This window comes from Dendrobates tinctorius, unplaced genomic scaffold (genome assembly GCF_039654945.1).
Source record: "Dendrobates tinctorius isolate UK_male_01 unplaced genomic scaffold, ASM3965494v1 ptg000181l, whole genome shotgun sequence".
NCBI lineage: Eukaryota > Metazoa > Chordata > Amphibia > Anura > Dendrobatidae > Dendrobates > Dendrobates tinctorius.
Genome location: NW_027361848.1, coordinates 9,810,514 through 9,828,248, shown reverse-complemented (window position 1 = coordinate 9,828,248; position 17,735 = coordinate 9,810,514). Strand labels below are relative to the sequence as shown.

The 17,735-nt window shown below is 43.0% G+C and overlaps 1 protein-coding gene across 5 annotated transcripts in view; it reads left to right on the top strand.

Moving 5' to 3' along the window:
- GNPAT (glyceronephosphate O-acyltransferase) overlaps window positions 1-17,735 on the top strand; it is a 447,736-nt gene that overhangs the window by 77,527 nt on the left and 352,474 nt on the right. For all 5 annotated transcript variants that reach the window (XM_073551868.1, XM_073551870.1, XM_073551869.1 and 2 more), the window contains exons 2-4: window positions 4,672-4,863; window positions 12,465-12,641; window positions 12,720-12,849. In XM_073551868.1, coding sequence (XP_073407969.1) covers window positions 4,672-4,863; window positions 12,465-12,641; window positions 12,720-12,849 — 499 coding nt within the window. The remainder of the gene's footprint in view (window positions 1-4,671; window positions 4,864-12,464; window positions 12,642-12,719; window positions 12,850-17,735) is intronic.

The following is a 17,735-nucleotide window of genomic DNA, read 5'->3' as shown; positions in this document are numbered from 1 at the left end:
GATTTACCCTTGCAGGTGCAACCGCAAGTCACGTGCTGAGAAGTGGGTACGTGACAATGACATTGGCTTCTGCTCTTGTTGTAGAGGCCATCTTACCATGGCCCTGGCTTCTGATGTAGTTGTAGAGGCTTGGTATGGCTCCCTGTCAACAGTTCTGATCTTGTAGCTGTGTCTCACACCAGCAATATTGGAGGTCTCAGTCTATATTCATTGTAGTAGAAACCCTTCCTTCTTTATGAAGAGCTTTTCGGGTAGATGTTAAAGGGTCTCACATATTGCCAGGTGTTGTTTCAGATCAAGTCATCAATCAATGACATGAGAGCAAACATTCACATGTATCAGCGTATAGAGCCTTGATTGACTCCTTTCTTCCATGCCCAAGGCGCAATTCTATTTCATAAGAACCGGGCGTTTCAGTACATCATCAAAAAGATGAACTATAAGCTGTAAGAATAGTAAGCAGATTTCCTTTGGCTAAAACTATATTCATCTGTAAGTTAATCTGAAGAGGAAAACGGTTGGCCTCATCAGTTAGCTTCATGACACAGCAGTAACTTAAAGCACCACTCCAGCAGATTTTTTTTTTATTAACCGCTGGAGTGGTGCTTTAACTGTAAGTCCCCTGCCCCCTTTCTGATTCTCACTTTCTGGTGTTTTCATCTGTTTTCACCGCCGCTCCCATTGGTCCCCAGCGAAAAGTGAAATGTTTCATGGAGATGCGCAGAGGTCACTTTTCAATACAAGTCTATGAGAGCCTTGTTCTGGTTCTCATAGACTTGTATTGAGAGCTTCTGACTTCCAGCCAGCCAGAAGCTACTGTCACACTATGGCGCCATGAGACTTGACTGACGCCAAAAAACAGGGAAGATGTTGGAGGCTGAGTATATGACCAGGGGCAGGTGACTTAGATTTAAAGCGCCACACCAGCGCTGGAGCAAAAAAACCCCTCTGGAGTGGTGCTTTAACCCCTTTGCGACATGCACAATACATATATAAATAGAAGCATATGTACGGTGCATTGATCGCATGGCCTCACGCTGAACGCCGCTGCGCTCAGGTGTGGGTGTCAGCTCTATGTGAGAGCTGACAACTTGCAGCAACACCCACGATCGGTGCTAGCTCCAATCGCAGTTGTTTAACCCCTCTGATGCTTCTGTCCACATCTAGAAGCTCGCACAGGGAAGGGGGCTCCCTGCGTGCTTCCATCTGCATAATGCAATGCGATCACGTTGTGCTGATGGTTTCCATGTTGACCCCCAGCATTATGGCCCAGGATCTTTCAGTAAAGGTGGATTATCGGTGCCTGCTCAGAGCAGGCGCTGACATGCTTTCCCTGCCTGTCAGATGCTGATCTGATGCTCTGCAGTGCAGAAGCATCGTAGAGTATCAGATCAGTGATCTGTTGCTGTACAGTTACACTGTAAAAAAAAGTTTTAAAAAAGTTAAAATGTGTAAAAATATAGATAAAAATCCCAAAATAAAGAACAAAAATATTCCAATGAATACATTTATTTCTGCAAAAAAAAAAAAAGACCACATTTGGTATCGCCCCGTCCGGGACCCACTCTACAGAACCGTGAAATACATGAAGTGTGAATAGCAAAATGGCTTTTGAAATTTAAGAAAAATACACGAGACGCTTAGTACAAAATTTGGCCAAATAGTGTGAGCCCATCAACCATCGTCAAGGTAATCTCATGAATCTGATGGGTAATAAATTGTGTTATTTCCAGTTTTACAGAAGGACGATAACACCATAGAAAAGATAAGAATAATAGGCCTCAGTTACCACAACTGTCTACAAGGAAAACTGTTGCTCATAGCAACCAATCACAGCTCAGCTTTCATCTTTTCACAACTCTGGTGAAAGGAAAGATGCTTAGTGATTGGTTGTTATGGGCAACACACCATTTCACCAAACAGCACAGTGAGTATCTGTAGCCATCTATACAGGAACACTCACTGATTACAAGATTGTAGACACCTGTGATGCTAATTAGTGGACACACCTTGATTTCACATGTCCCTTTTGTTACATTGTTTTCAGGGGTGCCATCATTTCTGTCCAGGCCTATTTCATGAGTTTTATTTTATAAAAAAATCTGTGGAAGCATGGTTGAAAAGCAATGTCTGACTTTCATTTGTTCAATTTCGTAGATTTTTGATTTATTATTACTTCTGTCAGATTCAAGCTATTTCTGTCACTATTGTGGGTTTTTCTGTCATAAAATGAGGGGTACCAGCAATTTTGACCACGTGTGTATATCTTGAACAGCTTTGTGTCCCTGTGTTGAGCAGTGCTGTGGAGTTGGAGTCGGTGTCAATTTTGGTAGAGTCAGTATAGAATTGACTCCTAAAATATATAATCAATTGGTACAGTAGTACAATGCAGGAAGTGCTGAATATTTTTTCATAAGAATTTGTGAAAGTTATGAAATGTCCTATAAATGTCTATTTTGTTCCTGATCTAAGGTTCTCGGCTTTTAGTTGAGATGAATCTGTGCTGCATTTTATGTACATGCTTGGTAATAATGCTTCTTCTGTAGTGCTGTGGGGTGTGAGTCAAAGGTTTGGCTTACCGACTCCACAGCCCTGATGTTAAAGGGAACCTGTCAGCTTTCAGGGCTTCTCTACAGCATTCTATAATGCTGTAGATAAGCTCCCGATCCAACCTGAAAGATAACAATAATAAGTTTTATTATACTCACCCGGGGGTCGGTCCAGTCCGATGGGTGTCGCAGGTCTGGGTCTGGCACTTCCCATCTTCTTGCAGTGCTGCCCTCCTGCTTGCGTCATGGCTCCCCGGCATCGCGCTCCTGCACAGGCATACTTCTCTGCCCTGTTGACGGGGAGCAAAGTACTGCAGTGCGCAGACACTGGGCCTTTGACCTTTCTCAACGCCTGCGCACTGCAGTACTTTGATCTGCCCTCAACAGGGCAGAGAAGTATGCCTGCGCAGGAGCGTGTTGCCGGGGACCATGAAGCAATCAGGAGGGCGGCGATCATAAGAAGATGGGAGGCGCCGGACCCGGATCTGCGACACCCATCGGACCCGATTCGACCCCCGGGTGATTTTAATAAAACTTATTTTTCAAGTCAGATCTGTAACTTATCTACAGCATTATACAATGCTATAGATAAGCCGTGAAAGGCAGTGGCTGCATCTTGAATTGGCCAAAACAGCTGGCAGGTTCGCTTTAAGGAGCCACATAACATTTTATTGTGGGCCACCTGTGCTCTGTGGCATCACGGCAGTGCTGGTCATCTCCTTGACACCCTGTATTCTACTTATCATCCAATTAGGCCATGTAGACCCAAATTGAAAACATTCATATGGCTGAAAGATATAAAAAGGAAGTCCATGAACCCATTAACAGTTGTTAATATACTTATGATCTGCAGGAATGATGAGTAACTGGTTTTCTTGCAGACTTCAACATGCTATACACTATTATACAAGAGTCTATCACCTGCAAGGTTTTCTTTTTGTTTTGTAGTGGTTCCTACTTCTGCAAAAGAAACACAATGAGTTGTGGTATTGATTTTTATTTTACATTTGCGTCACTACAGCTCCAGATGCCCCAGAATTAAGGGCCTTTTACACATAGCGATATCGCACCGATTTTGTGACGCAACAGCGATATCGCTAGCGATCTCGCTACATGTGACACTTGCCTCCGACCGCCCCCCCCCCGCTGGATATCGCTGATCACGCAAGATCATCCTGGTCCATTTCTCATCGTCGGCTTCCTGCTGGCGCCGACGAGCGATGCATGACGCGGGCGGAAGTCGTCGTCATCGCTGCGTGTGACAGGTGAGTAACGACTGCGGAGCGTCGCTGGTGAGATCTGCCTGTTTGGCATCTCACTAGCGACCATTTAGCGATGCACCAGCGATCCTGACCGGGTCATATCGTTGTTGGGATCGCTGGTGCATTGCTAAATGTAACGGGACCCTTACTTTATTGCATTATTTGGATAAAGTCATACTATAGGGCCCATTCAGACGTCAGTTTTTCTCATACGAGTTCCATACATGCTTTTCACGTATAGGTCATACATCTGATAGTCTATTCTCAGACCAAGCGTTGTACACAAAAGTACAGAGACGTGTCGGAAATTTATCGAGTGTCTGATCGAATGACATCCAGGTGCTGTCCATTTTTTATGGACTTTTACAGGAGAAACTGGAGAAACTTTTTTTTCCCAACTGAGAAAAAAACAATGAAACTCTGCCCAAATTCTGATGACATGGCCGATAACCCTCTCATCAAAAACACTGACACGGATCTTTTTTTTTTGAATGAGGAAATAACTGACATCTAAATGAGCCCTTACAAGCCTTTCTGGTGATCTGGAATAGTACCAAGTTTTCCTTCCTGTCTAGAGTAATGAAATGGGCGTTTTTCACCTAACTCCATCTTTATACAGTTGAGTTCCAGCCAAAATCCATCTATATCGAATAGCCATTTTCATAATATAATTTTCTAATTTCTTGGATCATTATTGTATTGTAGAAGCAACTCATGAGACTTCTGTAGCACTTTCTTTTATAAAGTATATCACTTATTCATGAAGTCATGTTATAGACCTACTATGGAGACGATCAGAAATAGCTGCATTGTAGTAGCCCTTTAATCATAAACTACTATTTGTACCATTACATTCACAGCAGAAGGAGTTCAGAAGCAAGAAAAGGGAAGTGTTTGAGGACATTCTGGAAGAACGACGTCAGTCCAGTGATTTGCGATATGCCATGAAATGTTTTTCACCAGTTATTTATAGGAGCCTTATCCCATGCAAACCAAGTGCCCTGAAAACCATGGTGTTACAGTCTGACCAGTTACAGTATGTTATCAGACAGGTGAGAAGACAGCTGTTCACTATTACCTTGCACTAATTATTCTACAGGAATTATTTATTTTACTCCCATTTTTTCATACTGTATGTTAAGGGCATGTCATACTAAGCGATATCGCTAGCAATATCGCTATAACTTGTGACGTTATAGAGATATTGCTAGCGATATCGCTATGTCTGATACTTACCTACGACCCGCTCCCCCGCTGGTTATCGCTGATCGCGCGAGAACAGGCTGGACGCGTGGAGCCGGGCGGGAGGACGCAGGATCGCCTGGTGTGACAGGTAAGTAGCGACCCCCGTCCCCAGCGATGTCGCTGGTGAGATCTGCCTGTGTGGCAGCTCACTAGCGACCACTTAGCGATGTATCAGCAATCCTGACCGCGTCATATCGCTGGTCAGGATCGCTGGTACATCGCTAAGTGTGACAGTACCTTTACGGTATATTGTTTTCATATAATTAGCAGACTACATCTCTCTTATACGCAGGATCTTATGTGATATAAAGTGAATAGGAAACCTAAGTGATCTCATCAGAAAGACCTTCACTTTTCTGTGTCCTATACAGCTCTGGCAAAAATTAAGAGACCACTGCAGTTTTATAAAACTCAGCTTCTCTACATGTCTGACAGCCATTCCATTCCAGTGTCAGTTGAATTCCAACCAGAATACACCTCATTCTACTTAATGCACTTCTGATTAGGTGATCACCTGAACCAAATCTTATTTAACGAAGGAAAGTATAAAAAAAACTCTGCTATGGCGTTCACAATCCTCTTGCAATAGGACAAGCTGGATGGCAAAATAAGTGCTAGTAATATCTCAAAAGTAATAGGAAAGAAAAAAAAAAATTTTAACTATGCCAAAGGAGTAGAAAAGAAAAGTCTTGAGTGAGGAAAAGATGGGCTCAATTCTGGCTTTACTAGCAGGGATACAGTGAGCATCATGTTGCCTCCATCCTTAAAATTTCTAAGACGGCAGTCCATTACAACAAGGTCAAGCAGCAGACATTGAGGACAACAAAGCTACAGACCTACAGAGGGCGAAAACGACTCTCCACTCACCGGGATGACAGTGATCTTATTTGAATGTCACTCAGCAACCGCAAGATGACATCAAGTGACCTACAAAAGGAATGACAAATGGCAGCTGGGGTGAAGTGCACGGCAAGAACAGTTCGTAACAGGCTGGGCTCAAATCATGTAAAGCTAGAAAAAAGCCTGTCATCAATGTGAGACAAAGGCGAGCCAGGCTGAAATTTGCCAAAGACCATAAGGAATGGACCATAGAGGACTGGAGTAAGGTAATCTTCTCTGATGAGTCTAATTTTCTTTAGCAACCTTCCACGACAGCATAGGAGGAGGTCGTCTCCACGCCCTAATGGGGGACAGGAAGCACGAGAGGTTAAAAGGTCCCTCCCTCCTCCCTCTCACCAGTGTCTTTCCTGTCCCCCGTGGGGCATGGAGAGGTCTGGTATGCTGTGTGGCCGGCTGCTATAGCATACCTGTGGATTCAAAGCCGGGCAGTGGTGGTCGGTGGCGCACCCTCCCCTCCTCCGTTCTGCTCCCGCTTGCTCTGCATTCGGGACCGTTCCTGGCCCTCCCGCGCTCCCCTTTGGGGAGTAAAGCGGGCCAGTGATCCCCGACGGAGGCGTCCCGCAGCTCTCCGGCGTCTCCTCCTCCCCTGCGTGCTGTGCAAAGACCCGGAAGTGACGTCACGCGCGGGTCACTTCCGGGGTATGTGGAGGGCGCGCTGTCATGGCGGCCCCCATCCTGCTGCCAGCGCGCGGAGCTCGCCGGCATCTGCTGTGCCTGCTCCAGGACCCAGGGAGGAGGAGGGGGAATCAAGCTAACGCGCTGAGGGCGAAGTTAACCCTTCATTAACCCGCCGGAAGATGACAGGTAAGGCAAATCCCCTGCTGTCATGGACGGTTCTTCCTGCCCTGCATCTGCAGAGCCCGGGGCTGCCCCAGCCACAGTGAGTGTTACCTGGGGTGGGTCCTAGTGGTGGGATCTGGGATAGAGGTCCTTAAAATACTTCTCACCCTCTTTCTTATAGGGAGAAAAGTCTGCCCATAAAAGCACCAATACGTCCAGCAAAACGGCCAAATGTGCCATATGCAGTACGAAACTTCCCTCTAATTGGGAGAAAAAGTTATGTCAGGCATGCACGGATAAAGTGGTCAGGGCCGAGCACCCGTCATTAATTGACGAGATCCGCAGCTTGGTCACCCGTCAGGTTCAGACCTCTTTAGCCGCCCTGTCCCCCCCTCCACCTCCACCCCCTCCGATTATGGGCTCACCACCTTCAAAAAAACGGAGGATTCAGGTGGAGGATTCAGAATCCGAGTCGGAGAGATCGTTCAACTCGAGCTCCGAAAATTGGGAGCAACCAGGGACCTCTAGGGCACCTGACGTTAGAAGGTATCTCCTTTCCACAGAATACGTGGAGGAGTTGATTAGCGCAGTACGCGCCACTATGGGCCTAGAGGATGAACCTGTCACGCAAACAGCACAGGATCGCATGTTTGGGGGATATGAAGGACCTAAACGAGCAGGCTTTCCAGTTCATAAAAGCATAGCGCACATGATCTCCCAGGAATGGGAATACCCTGAGAAACACTACTCAGCCCCTTCAGAGCTCCGTCATAGATTTCCTCTGGAAGGAGAGGAGTTTAAATGTGACATCCCGAAGGTCGATGTCCAGGTGGCAAGGGTGGTAAAGAAGACGGTTCTAGCATTTGATGATGCGTCTCAGCTTAGAGACCCGATGGACCGTAAAGCTGAAAGCCTCCTGAGGAAAACATGGGAAACCTCTGCGGCCACCTTAAAATCAGGAATTGCATCCACTTGTGTCTCTAGGTCCCTCTTTCAATGGATTGAGGAGCTAGAGAACCATATTTTGCATGGTACCTCAAGGAGTGACCTCCTTGACTCACTCCCTATCTTGCAGAGAGCTACGGGCTTCCTGGCAGACGCATCAATGGAGATGATCCGTACTTCTGCCAGAGCCATGGTACAATCAAACTCTGACAGATGAGCCCTCTGGCTTAAGACGTGGAGCGGAGACATTACATCCAAAGTTAAACTATGCTCTTTACCTTTTAAAGGTGAACATGTCTTCGGCCCTGCCTTAGACGAAATTCTGGAAAAAGCCACTGACAAAAAGAAGGTGCTTTCAGAGCAGAGAACCACAAGAAAACGTCTTTTTCGAGCCCCCAAGAATCAGTCATCCCAACCACGAGGGAAAGAAAGACGGGAAGATGGAGCTACGCTAAAGGGAGAGGCAGGAACATCCTGGTCCCCCAGCAGCAGCAACAGCAGTCCCAAGAAAAACAATGACTCGATCCCGACTTGGCCAACCACAGGTGGCTAAGAAGATTCATGACATTGGCCACTAGACTTCATCCAAAGAAGCTAATAGCGGTCCCAACATGGGACTTGAATGTGGTGCTTACGGGACTCACTCAATCTCCCTTTGAGCCCTTGTCATCCTGCACTTCTCAGCTCCTCACCTGTAAAGTGGCCTTCCTTGTAGCAATAACTTCAGCAAGGCGAGTAGGAGAGCTCCAGGCGCTCTCAGTTAGGGAACCCTACCTAACTGTTAGAGATGATTTCATAGTTCTCTCTCTTGACCCATCTTTTCTGCCGAAGGTAGTGTCCGACTTCCATAGGTTACAGAATATAATCCTTCTGTCATTTTGTCAGAACCCAGCAAACCCCAAAGAGGAGGTATTTCATACGCTGGATGTAAGACGTATAGTTCTCCACTACCTGGAGTGTACCAAACCCTATAGAGTCGACCACAACCTATTTATCCATACCTCTGGCCAAAACAGAGGGAAGAAGGTGGCGAAGAACACCATTGCCAGTTGGATTTGAAGGGCTATCTCTGAAGCTTACCTGACCCAAAACATTACTCCCACTGCTGGAATCAAGTCGCATTCAACACGATCTATCTCCACGTCATGGGCTGAGAGGGCAGGCGCATCTTCAGAGCAGATTTATAGGGCAGCAACTTGGTCCTCCTTACATACCTTTACTAGACATTATAGATTAGACCTTGTATCCAACAGGGATCTAGTCTTTGGCCGAAAAGTTCTTCAGGCCGTTGTCCCCCCCTAGTGCAGTATAGGTTGTTATGTCTCCTATGCTGTCGTGGAAGGTTGCTAGAGAAAATAGAATTAGACTTACCGGTAATTCGGTTTCTAGAAACCTTCCACGACACCACTATTTCCCTCCCTTTATTCTTGGACAAATTCTGAGAATCTTAAAGGTAACCGGTGCTATGGTAATCAGTTGTAAGTCACTGGTGAGAGGGAGGGACCTTTTAACCTCTCGTGCTTCCTGTCCCCCATTAGGGCGTGGAGACGACCTCCTCCTATGCTGTCGTGGAAGGTTTCTAGAAACCGAATTACCGGTAAGTCTAATTCTATTTTCAGCTGTGCCCAACACCTGGTCGTCTAATGGTTAGATGGAGACCTGGAGAGGCGTACAAGCCACAGTATCTTGCACCCACTGGGAAATTTGGTGGAAGATCGGTGATGATCTGGGGATGCTTCAGCAAGGCTGGAATTGGCAGGTTAATCTTTGAGAAGGACGTATGAATCAAGCCGCATGCAAGGTTATCCTGGAAAAACAGTTGATTCCTTCTGCTCAGGCAATGTTCCCCAACTCTGAGGACTGGTATTTCCAGCCGGACAATGCGCCATGCCACACAGTTAGGTCAATCAATGTATGGATGAAAGACCACCACATCAAATCCCTGTCATGGCCAGCCCAATCTCCAGACCTAAACCCCATTGAAAACCTCTGGAATGTAATCAAGAGGAAGATGGATAGTGACAAGCCATCAAAGAAGAATTGCTTACATTTTTGTACCAGGAGTGGCATAAGGTCACCCAAAAGCAGTGTGAAAGACTGGTGGAAAGCATGCCAAGACACATGAAAGCTGTGATTAAAAATCATGGTTATTTCACAAAATATTGATTTCTGAACTCTTCCTGAGTTAAAACATTAGTATTGCTGTTTCTAAATGATTATGAACTTGTTTTCTTATCATTATTTGAGGTCTGCGAGCACTGCATTTTTTTGACCATTTCTCATTTTCTGAAAGTAAATACAAAATGTAGGACTTGGAAATTCGAAGACATGTTGTCAGTAGTTTATAGAATAAAAGAGCAATTTACATTTTACTCAAATATACCTATAAAGAGAAAATTCAGACAAACTGAAAATTTTGCTGTGGTCTCTTAATTTTTGCCATAGCTGTATATCTAAAAATCATTTATACTATATGGACAAAAGTGTTGGGACACCCCTCTTCATATATAAATTCAGGTTTTTCATTCAGTCTCATTGACAAATTCAAGGATATTGTCATCTGCCTGTACCATCTCTAAAGTTTGGTGGAGGGGAGATAAGGCTATGGGATTTGTTATTTCAGGGCTTTGTCTAGGCTTCTTAGTTCCAGTGGAGGGGAAACTTAAAGGGGTATTCCTATCTCCAAGATACTATCCCAATATGTAGTAGAAATAAAGCTTGCTGGACGAGACAAATTGATATATATAAACAAGAAATCAATTACGGTTGTATCATAGAAGTGGTGATATATATGTGCATTGAGGAAAAAATGGCAGACCATTCGGATTGTGCAGAGTAACCAAGAGAGGAAAAAAACGAATATGTGGTCAATAAATATTCCAAGACTTAAATAGAACAGGATAAAACACCTTGATTAGAACAAACTTAGCGAATGGTGGCATTGCTACAAAGCAAGAGTCTGCACTTGCATATAATCATAACAGCACTTACAATTAATAATAAATGCACAGTAGTAAGTTAAGAAGGTTCAAGTTCCAACAGGTAAATAAAAATCAGCATATGGTAGACTGGATAATACAGGGTAATAATGGCATGAGAGGTTGCCCAAGTAGTGCAGATAAGAAGTTCAGCAATATTATAAAAACAGTGAAGTCAATAGTATGCACCACCAATGTGGATCAATATACATGCTGAAACAGTAACAAAACATATATGGTGCAAGATGAAAAAAGAATATGTGCCAAGATATGAATCACTGTGGGGTGAAACAGCATAAAATGGGATGTTAAACAGGACCAAATGAAAAACAGATTTTTTTTATGCAGTACGCATGAATATGTCAAACAAAACGTGTGATCTGAAGATGTTAAGCAAGTGTGCAAAAGGCATAAGAGCGAGGAAATGTATATTACCTGAGTGATCAGGTGGGCAAGTGTGATGCACACCCCAACGTGCATTTCAGAACTCATCCTTCATCAGGGTGTGGCATCCAGGCTGAACCAGAGTGTTTAAAAATGTAGGATGGGACCGAGGGAATTTGCCGCATGCGCCACTAGGAGGACACGGAAGTCGCCGGCCCCCACTTCATGTGAACAATGACGTCGGGACACATGACATTTGATTTGGCGCATTTGAATCATAGCGATACAGGGGGCGCTCAATAGCCGGGACGCAAGCGGCACATGCGCGCACGTCCAATCAGATCGTATGGGCAAAGGATCCAAAAGAAAGGCCACTTGAAGGAGTATGTAGCATACAGGTGAAACACCAACAACTAACTTGTATAGACAATAGAACAAAGACTATAAAATGTGAAATGGGATGAATGGGACTGAGAGTATGAATAAAAATGAACAGAAAATAATAAATAGTCGGAATAATTGCAAGATGAGCATGTATGAAGTGACAATCTTCATATATAAAGGTCACATGCAACAATGTTTGGCCTGGTGTGAGACCGGGGAAATAGAGGTAACCGATTTAATAGCCAATTATACTTCTATCACTTTATACTCTTGTCACCAGATTACATACACACACAAACACACACTCTCTCTCTTCTTACCACTATCAGATCCATTGGATGCCCCTACTTTTGTTATGAATTGATATGTACACACTTCTTGTTTAGTCCACTACAGGGTGGTTTGGTTACCCTCTATTTCCCCGGTCTCACATCTGGCCAAACATCGGGCATTTCCTTTGTTGTAGTGCCACCATTTACCAAGTTTGTCATGGTTATTCCCCAATATATAGTAGGTATAATAATAATATTAACAAATACCTTCAATTAGAAATGTAGTATAGTTCTTCTCTTAACCCCATGTGCAGGGCATTGCATTGGCTAATGTATCCGTGGTTATGACCTCTCATATAACGTGAATTCTAGTTCTAGATGCATTTCATTATAGATCTAGAAATCCTATTGGGATGACACAATTCTAGTTATATAGCCACAGTGTATTCATTTTGCTTTTTAATTTGTGTACTATTTGCTAGTGTTCTTGCTGCTTTGGGATCTTATTCAAGTAGTAAAGTGATGTCGTCATTGAGATTCTTTGGTATGTATTCTAAGAGCGTACTGATGATATATGGTTGAATATTGCCATGATTGGTTATCTTGGGGATCAATATTGTCACATAGTAATATTGATATTCCATATTTATTTCCTGTGCGTGCGATTACGTGGCGTGATACCAAACATACATTTGGGGAACAAAGCTTACCTTAAGTTACTTTTGTGTAGTGCGTATTCACATTTCTGGTATTGTTTGTCTGCAGATTAGTTTGGAATCTGGAGATTCACTTGATGTTATTCAGGATCAAGCTACTGAGATTCTTGATGAAATGGGTCAAAACTTAAATCTGGCTGCTATCAGAATGTTTGCTCTCACCCTGAGCAAGATTTTCAAAAGGCTTTTCCATAAAGTTTGTGTCAATGAGGAAGGCATACAGAGAGTAAGTAAGGAGACGCACAAACTTCTAATTTACCTATTTACCGTAATAAAGTGTATCAATTTCTTATGTATTCTGCAGTTGGGCCAAGCCATTCAGGAGCATCCGGTGGTGCTACTGCCCAGCCATCGGAGCTACATTGACTTTTTGCTGATGTCATATATCCTGTACACATATGATCTGGCGCTTCCAGTCATTGCAGCTGGAATGGGTAAGTACACATCTGGCTGGTGTGTTGAGTCACTTAAATTACTATGTGAGTTAGATGGATGTACACAACTTCTTAGCTCATGTAGTTTGTAAAATGAGGTCAGAGGCTGTTACAGTGGGTCACAGCACTCGCAAACCATAACAACAAAATTTGCACTACAATATGGCGCTCCTTTCCTTATAAGATTTCCCACTGTGTATAAAAAGTATTTCTCAATTTTATGTAGGGTATTGGCTCACTCAGGAGAAATTGCGCAACAAACAGTGTGGTCCATTTTTTCCTATTAGCCTTATTAATAACTTGGGTCTCTAACATTTTAGTGGTAAAAATGGTATAAAATTCTGTGAGGCACATGTGATGTCAACATGCCCACTGCACCCCTAGATGAATTAATTGAGAAGTGTAGTTTGTAAAATGGGGTCACTTATGAGGGGTTCTGCTGTTATCACACGTCAGGAGAACCTCTACCAATGTGACATGGCACTCTCAAACCAGTCCAGCAAAATCTGAACTCCAATATGGCGCTTCTTCACTTCTGAGCTTTGTACTGTGCCTCAAAAGTATGTCCGCAAAATCCCAGCCAAAATTGAGCTCCAGAATTCAGTTGGCACTTCCCTTCTGAGCCTTGCAATGTGCCCAAACAGTAGTTTTCCACCACACATAGGGTTTTTGTCTTCTCAGGAGAAATTGCACAACAAATTTTATGGTCCATTTTCTCATTTTACCCTTCTGAAAATGAAAAATTTGAGGAAAAACTAACATTTTTGAAGGACAAATGTATTTTTTTTAATTTTCACGGCTCAACGTTATAAAATTCTGTGTTCAAGGTGCTCTCCACATCTCTAGAAAAGTTCCTTTACTGGTGTAGTTTCCAAGATGGTGTAATTTGTGGGTTTTTTCCCACTGTTTAGGCACATCAGGGGCTCTGCAAATGCGAAATATTGTCTGCGATCTATTCCAGCCAATTTTGCGCTTCAAAAGTCAAATTGTGGTCCTTCTCTTCAAAGCCGAGCCCAATCAGTAGTTTTCCAGCACATATGGATTGTCGACATACCCAGGAAAAAATCCCATAGCAAATTGTACTGTCCATTTTCTCCTTATACTTTGAGAAAATTAAAAATTTGGGACTAAATTGACATTATTTGTGGGAAAAGTAAATGTTAATTTTTATCTTCCACATTGTTTTAAATGTGAAGCATCTGAAAGGTTAATAAACTTCTTGAATGTGGTTTTGAGAACTTTGAGGGGTTCAATTTTTAAAATGTCACTTTTTTGTATTTTCTGTCATATAGGCCCCCCGAAAGTCACTTCAAATGTGACGTAGTCCTGTAGTACGGCGATGATCACACAATGCATTTTCATAGGCAGTGACCCCAAAAAGTCCAACTTAAAGTCTTAATTGTCCAAAAAACTCACACAGTTAAAGACAGCTTTGTCCTCCTGATCGCAGCCGGGGTCATTCAATACAGTCCATATGGCACCCTGTTGCGGTGGGTGACAGCACCGCTGTATCTGCCTTGGGTGCTTCAGACGCTGTGTTTTCCTTGGCTCTGTGTTTAACCTCTCACAGGCCTGTCCTGCACAGAACCTCCTGCTCTGCAGCTTGCAAACAAACCACTGACACACCCAAACCTCAACTCAAAGTTTAAATGTGAATCGTGGACATGGGCTACTCCCAAAACCCGGCGTGAAAGGAAAGTTTAACCCCACTACCAATCTTGCAAATCTCCCCAAAATTAAAAGCCCATTTCGTGTTTTCCTAAAATGTGAATTGGTCAAATATTTTGATCCAATCCATATTCTTTTATTTTGCATTGTAACCACGGGTGTAGCTGTGATTACAGTGCACTCCAGTGGGTTCAGTATACCTCTGTGTATTTTGGGGGATACATAACGGTCTTCGCGTATGACTCTCCTCACTATCCCTACAAATATTGGTTTTGTAAATTTTGTTAGAGAAATGAGAAATTGCTGATCAACTTTTAACCCTTCTAACTTCCTCATCTTCCTCATAAAAATATTTTGTTTAAAAAATTGCTGATGTAAAGTAGACATGTGGGAAATGTTATTTATTGACTATTTTGTATTATATAACCATCTTGTTTAACCCTTTAACTCCCGGAGCTTTTTTCGATTTTTCTTTTTACGCTTCCCTTCTTTCCAGAGCCATAACTTTTTTTATTTTTCTGTCAATGTGGCCATGTGAGGGCTTATTTTTTACGGGACAAGTTTTACTTTTGAAAGACACCATTGGTTTTACCATGTACTGTACTAGAAAACGGGAAAAAAATCCAAGTGCAGTGAAATTGCAAAAAAGTGCAATCCCACACTTGTTTTTTGTTTGGCTTTTTGGCTAGATTCACTAAATGCTAAAATTGACCTGCCATTATGATTCTCCAGGTCATTACGAGTTCATAGACACCAAACATGTTTAGGTTCTCTTTTACCTAAGTGGTGAAAAAAAATTCCGAAGTTTGCTAAAAAAAAAATTGTGCCATTTTCCGAGACCCATAGCGTCTCCATTTTTCGTGATCTTGGGTCGGGTGAGGGCTTATTTTTTGCGTGCTGAGCTGATGTTTTTAATGATACCACTTTTTTGCAGATAAGAGCTTTGATCACCCGTTGTTGCATTTTAATGCAATGTTGCAACGACCAAAAAAATGTAATTCTGGTGTTTTGATTTTTTTCTCGCTACGCCTTTTAGCTATCGGGTTAATGCTTTTTTTTGATAGAACGGGCGATTCTGAACGCGGCGATACCAAATATGTGTAGGTTTTATTTTGATTGGGTAGAAAGGGGGGTGATTTCAACTTTTTTTTAAAATTTTTAAACACTTTTTTTTTTTTTTTTTTTTTTTTACTTTTGGCATGCTTCAATAGCCTCCATAGGAGGGCTAGAAGCATGCCATACTTGATCGGCTCTGCTACATGTAGGCGATGCTGAGATCGCCAGATTTACTGCATTGCTATGAGCGCCGACCACCGGGTGGCGCTCATAGCAGTCTGCTGGCAACAACCATAGAGGTCTCTATGAGACCTCTGGTTGTCAAGACAACGCGACACTGACCCCCGATCACGTGGCGATGCTCTCATTTCCATCCGGGCCGGAAGTACTAGTTAAATGCCCGCTGTCAGCGCTTGACAGCGGGATTTAACTAGTTAATAAGCGTGGGTGGATCGCGATTCCGCCCACACCTATTGCGGGCACATGTTAGCTGTTTATAACATGTCGCAGCTTTGAGGTGGGTTTTGGAAACAGAATGGAATAATAACACTTAGTCAGATTTTTGAAAATGGAATTTTATTATCATTTGAACAAATGCATGTGAGATTTGGAGTTTCTTATAGAGAATTTTATAGATATCTGCAGCTGAGACACGCCATAATGTATCAATTCCCGCTTCCTAGAATAAGAATATCTAAATACCCATTGATAGGAATATTATAAACTCAGGGACCTACGGGGATGATTTCGTCTCTTTACACCTTTTTATTGAAGTCTAAGATTGCATCCACTCAGCTCGTTGTAGAAAGTAAGTGGCGCCGCTTGATACCTTCTATCACTGATGAACAGTGGATTGACGCCCTAGATGAACATACAATGGTGTCACCAGCTGCAAACAACAAATTGATCCAATTGTATATCCTTCACCAGTTGTATTTGACCCCAAGCAGACTTCATAAATTTGGTAGAAGGGCAACGGATGAATGCCATAGATGTGGGGAATCGGGGGTGGATTTTTGGCATCTTATCTGGAGCTGTGGTAGTATTCGGGGGTATTGGAGTGATGACATGTATACATTGGAACGAATATTGGGAATACCGATTGAATGCACTCCTGAATTATGTCTCCTGGGTATTGTGGATGAAGAGATGTGGGTTCATTATGATAGAATATTTCTTCGAGAGGTTTTATTTATGGCTAGGAAGGCAGTGGTGCTGAGATGGATGGGAGTGAGATCCCCTTTGATTAATCAATGGAAGAAATTGGTAAATGACATAATTCCTTACGAGAACATATTGTATAAAAACAGAAAATGTCCCCAGAAGTTCCATAAGATTTGGGAAAGGTGGTGTGACTCCCCTTTGACACACTTGGCTACTAATGATATGGTCTCTTCGATTTCGAGATATGGTTCATGATGTGTCACTTCTAGAGTATGCAAGCTTTGATTTATGTGAATTTTAGAATGTGTATCTTCTATAATCCGACCTGATATGAGCTCAAGGATCCTAAATAGACCCTGTAAGCTAAAAGATGCAGCGAATGGTATACTGTACTGAATAAGAATATTGCGTTTTAATTGTTTTGTTTGTTTCTTATTACTGAAATATGATATGGTTATGTCACTATGAATAATTCTGACTTTATACTGTAATGTTCTATGCTTGATATACTATGTTGTGGAATCCTTCAATAAAAAGTTTTAAAAAAATAAAGTTGTTGTGCAGTGTCTCCTGAGTTTACCAGTACCCCATAGCTGGTCAAAAACTACTGTATTTTTCGGACTAAAAGACGCATCGGACCATAAGATGCACCTAGGTTTTAGAGGAGGAAATTAGGGAATAAAATTGAAGCAGTATATATGGTCCCCTCATCCCCATCCTGATACACATGGCCCCCTCATCCCTATCTTGGTATGCATGGAACCCTAATCCCTATCCTGGTGTTCATGGCCCCTTCATCCCTATCCTGGTATTCATGCCCCCTCATTCCTATCCTGGTGTGCATGGTCCCCTCATCCCTATCCTGGCAAAAATGATCGCCCTCATCCCTATACTAGTATGCACGGCCCCATCCTTATCCTGGTATGCAGGACCCCATCTCATCCTAGAATGCATGGCCCCTTCCCTACCCTGGTATGCAGGGCCCCCATCTCGTCCTA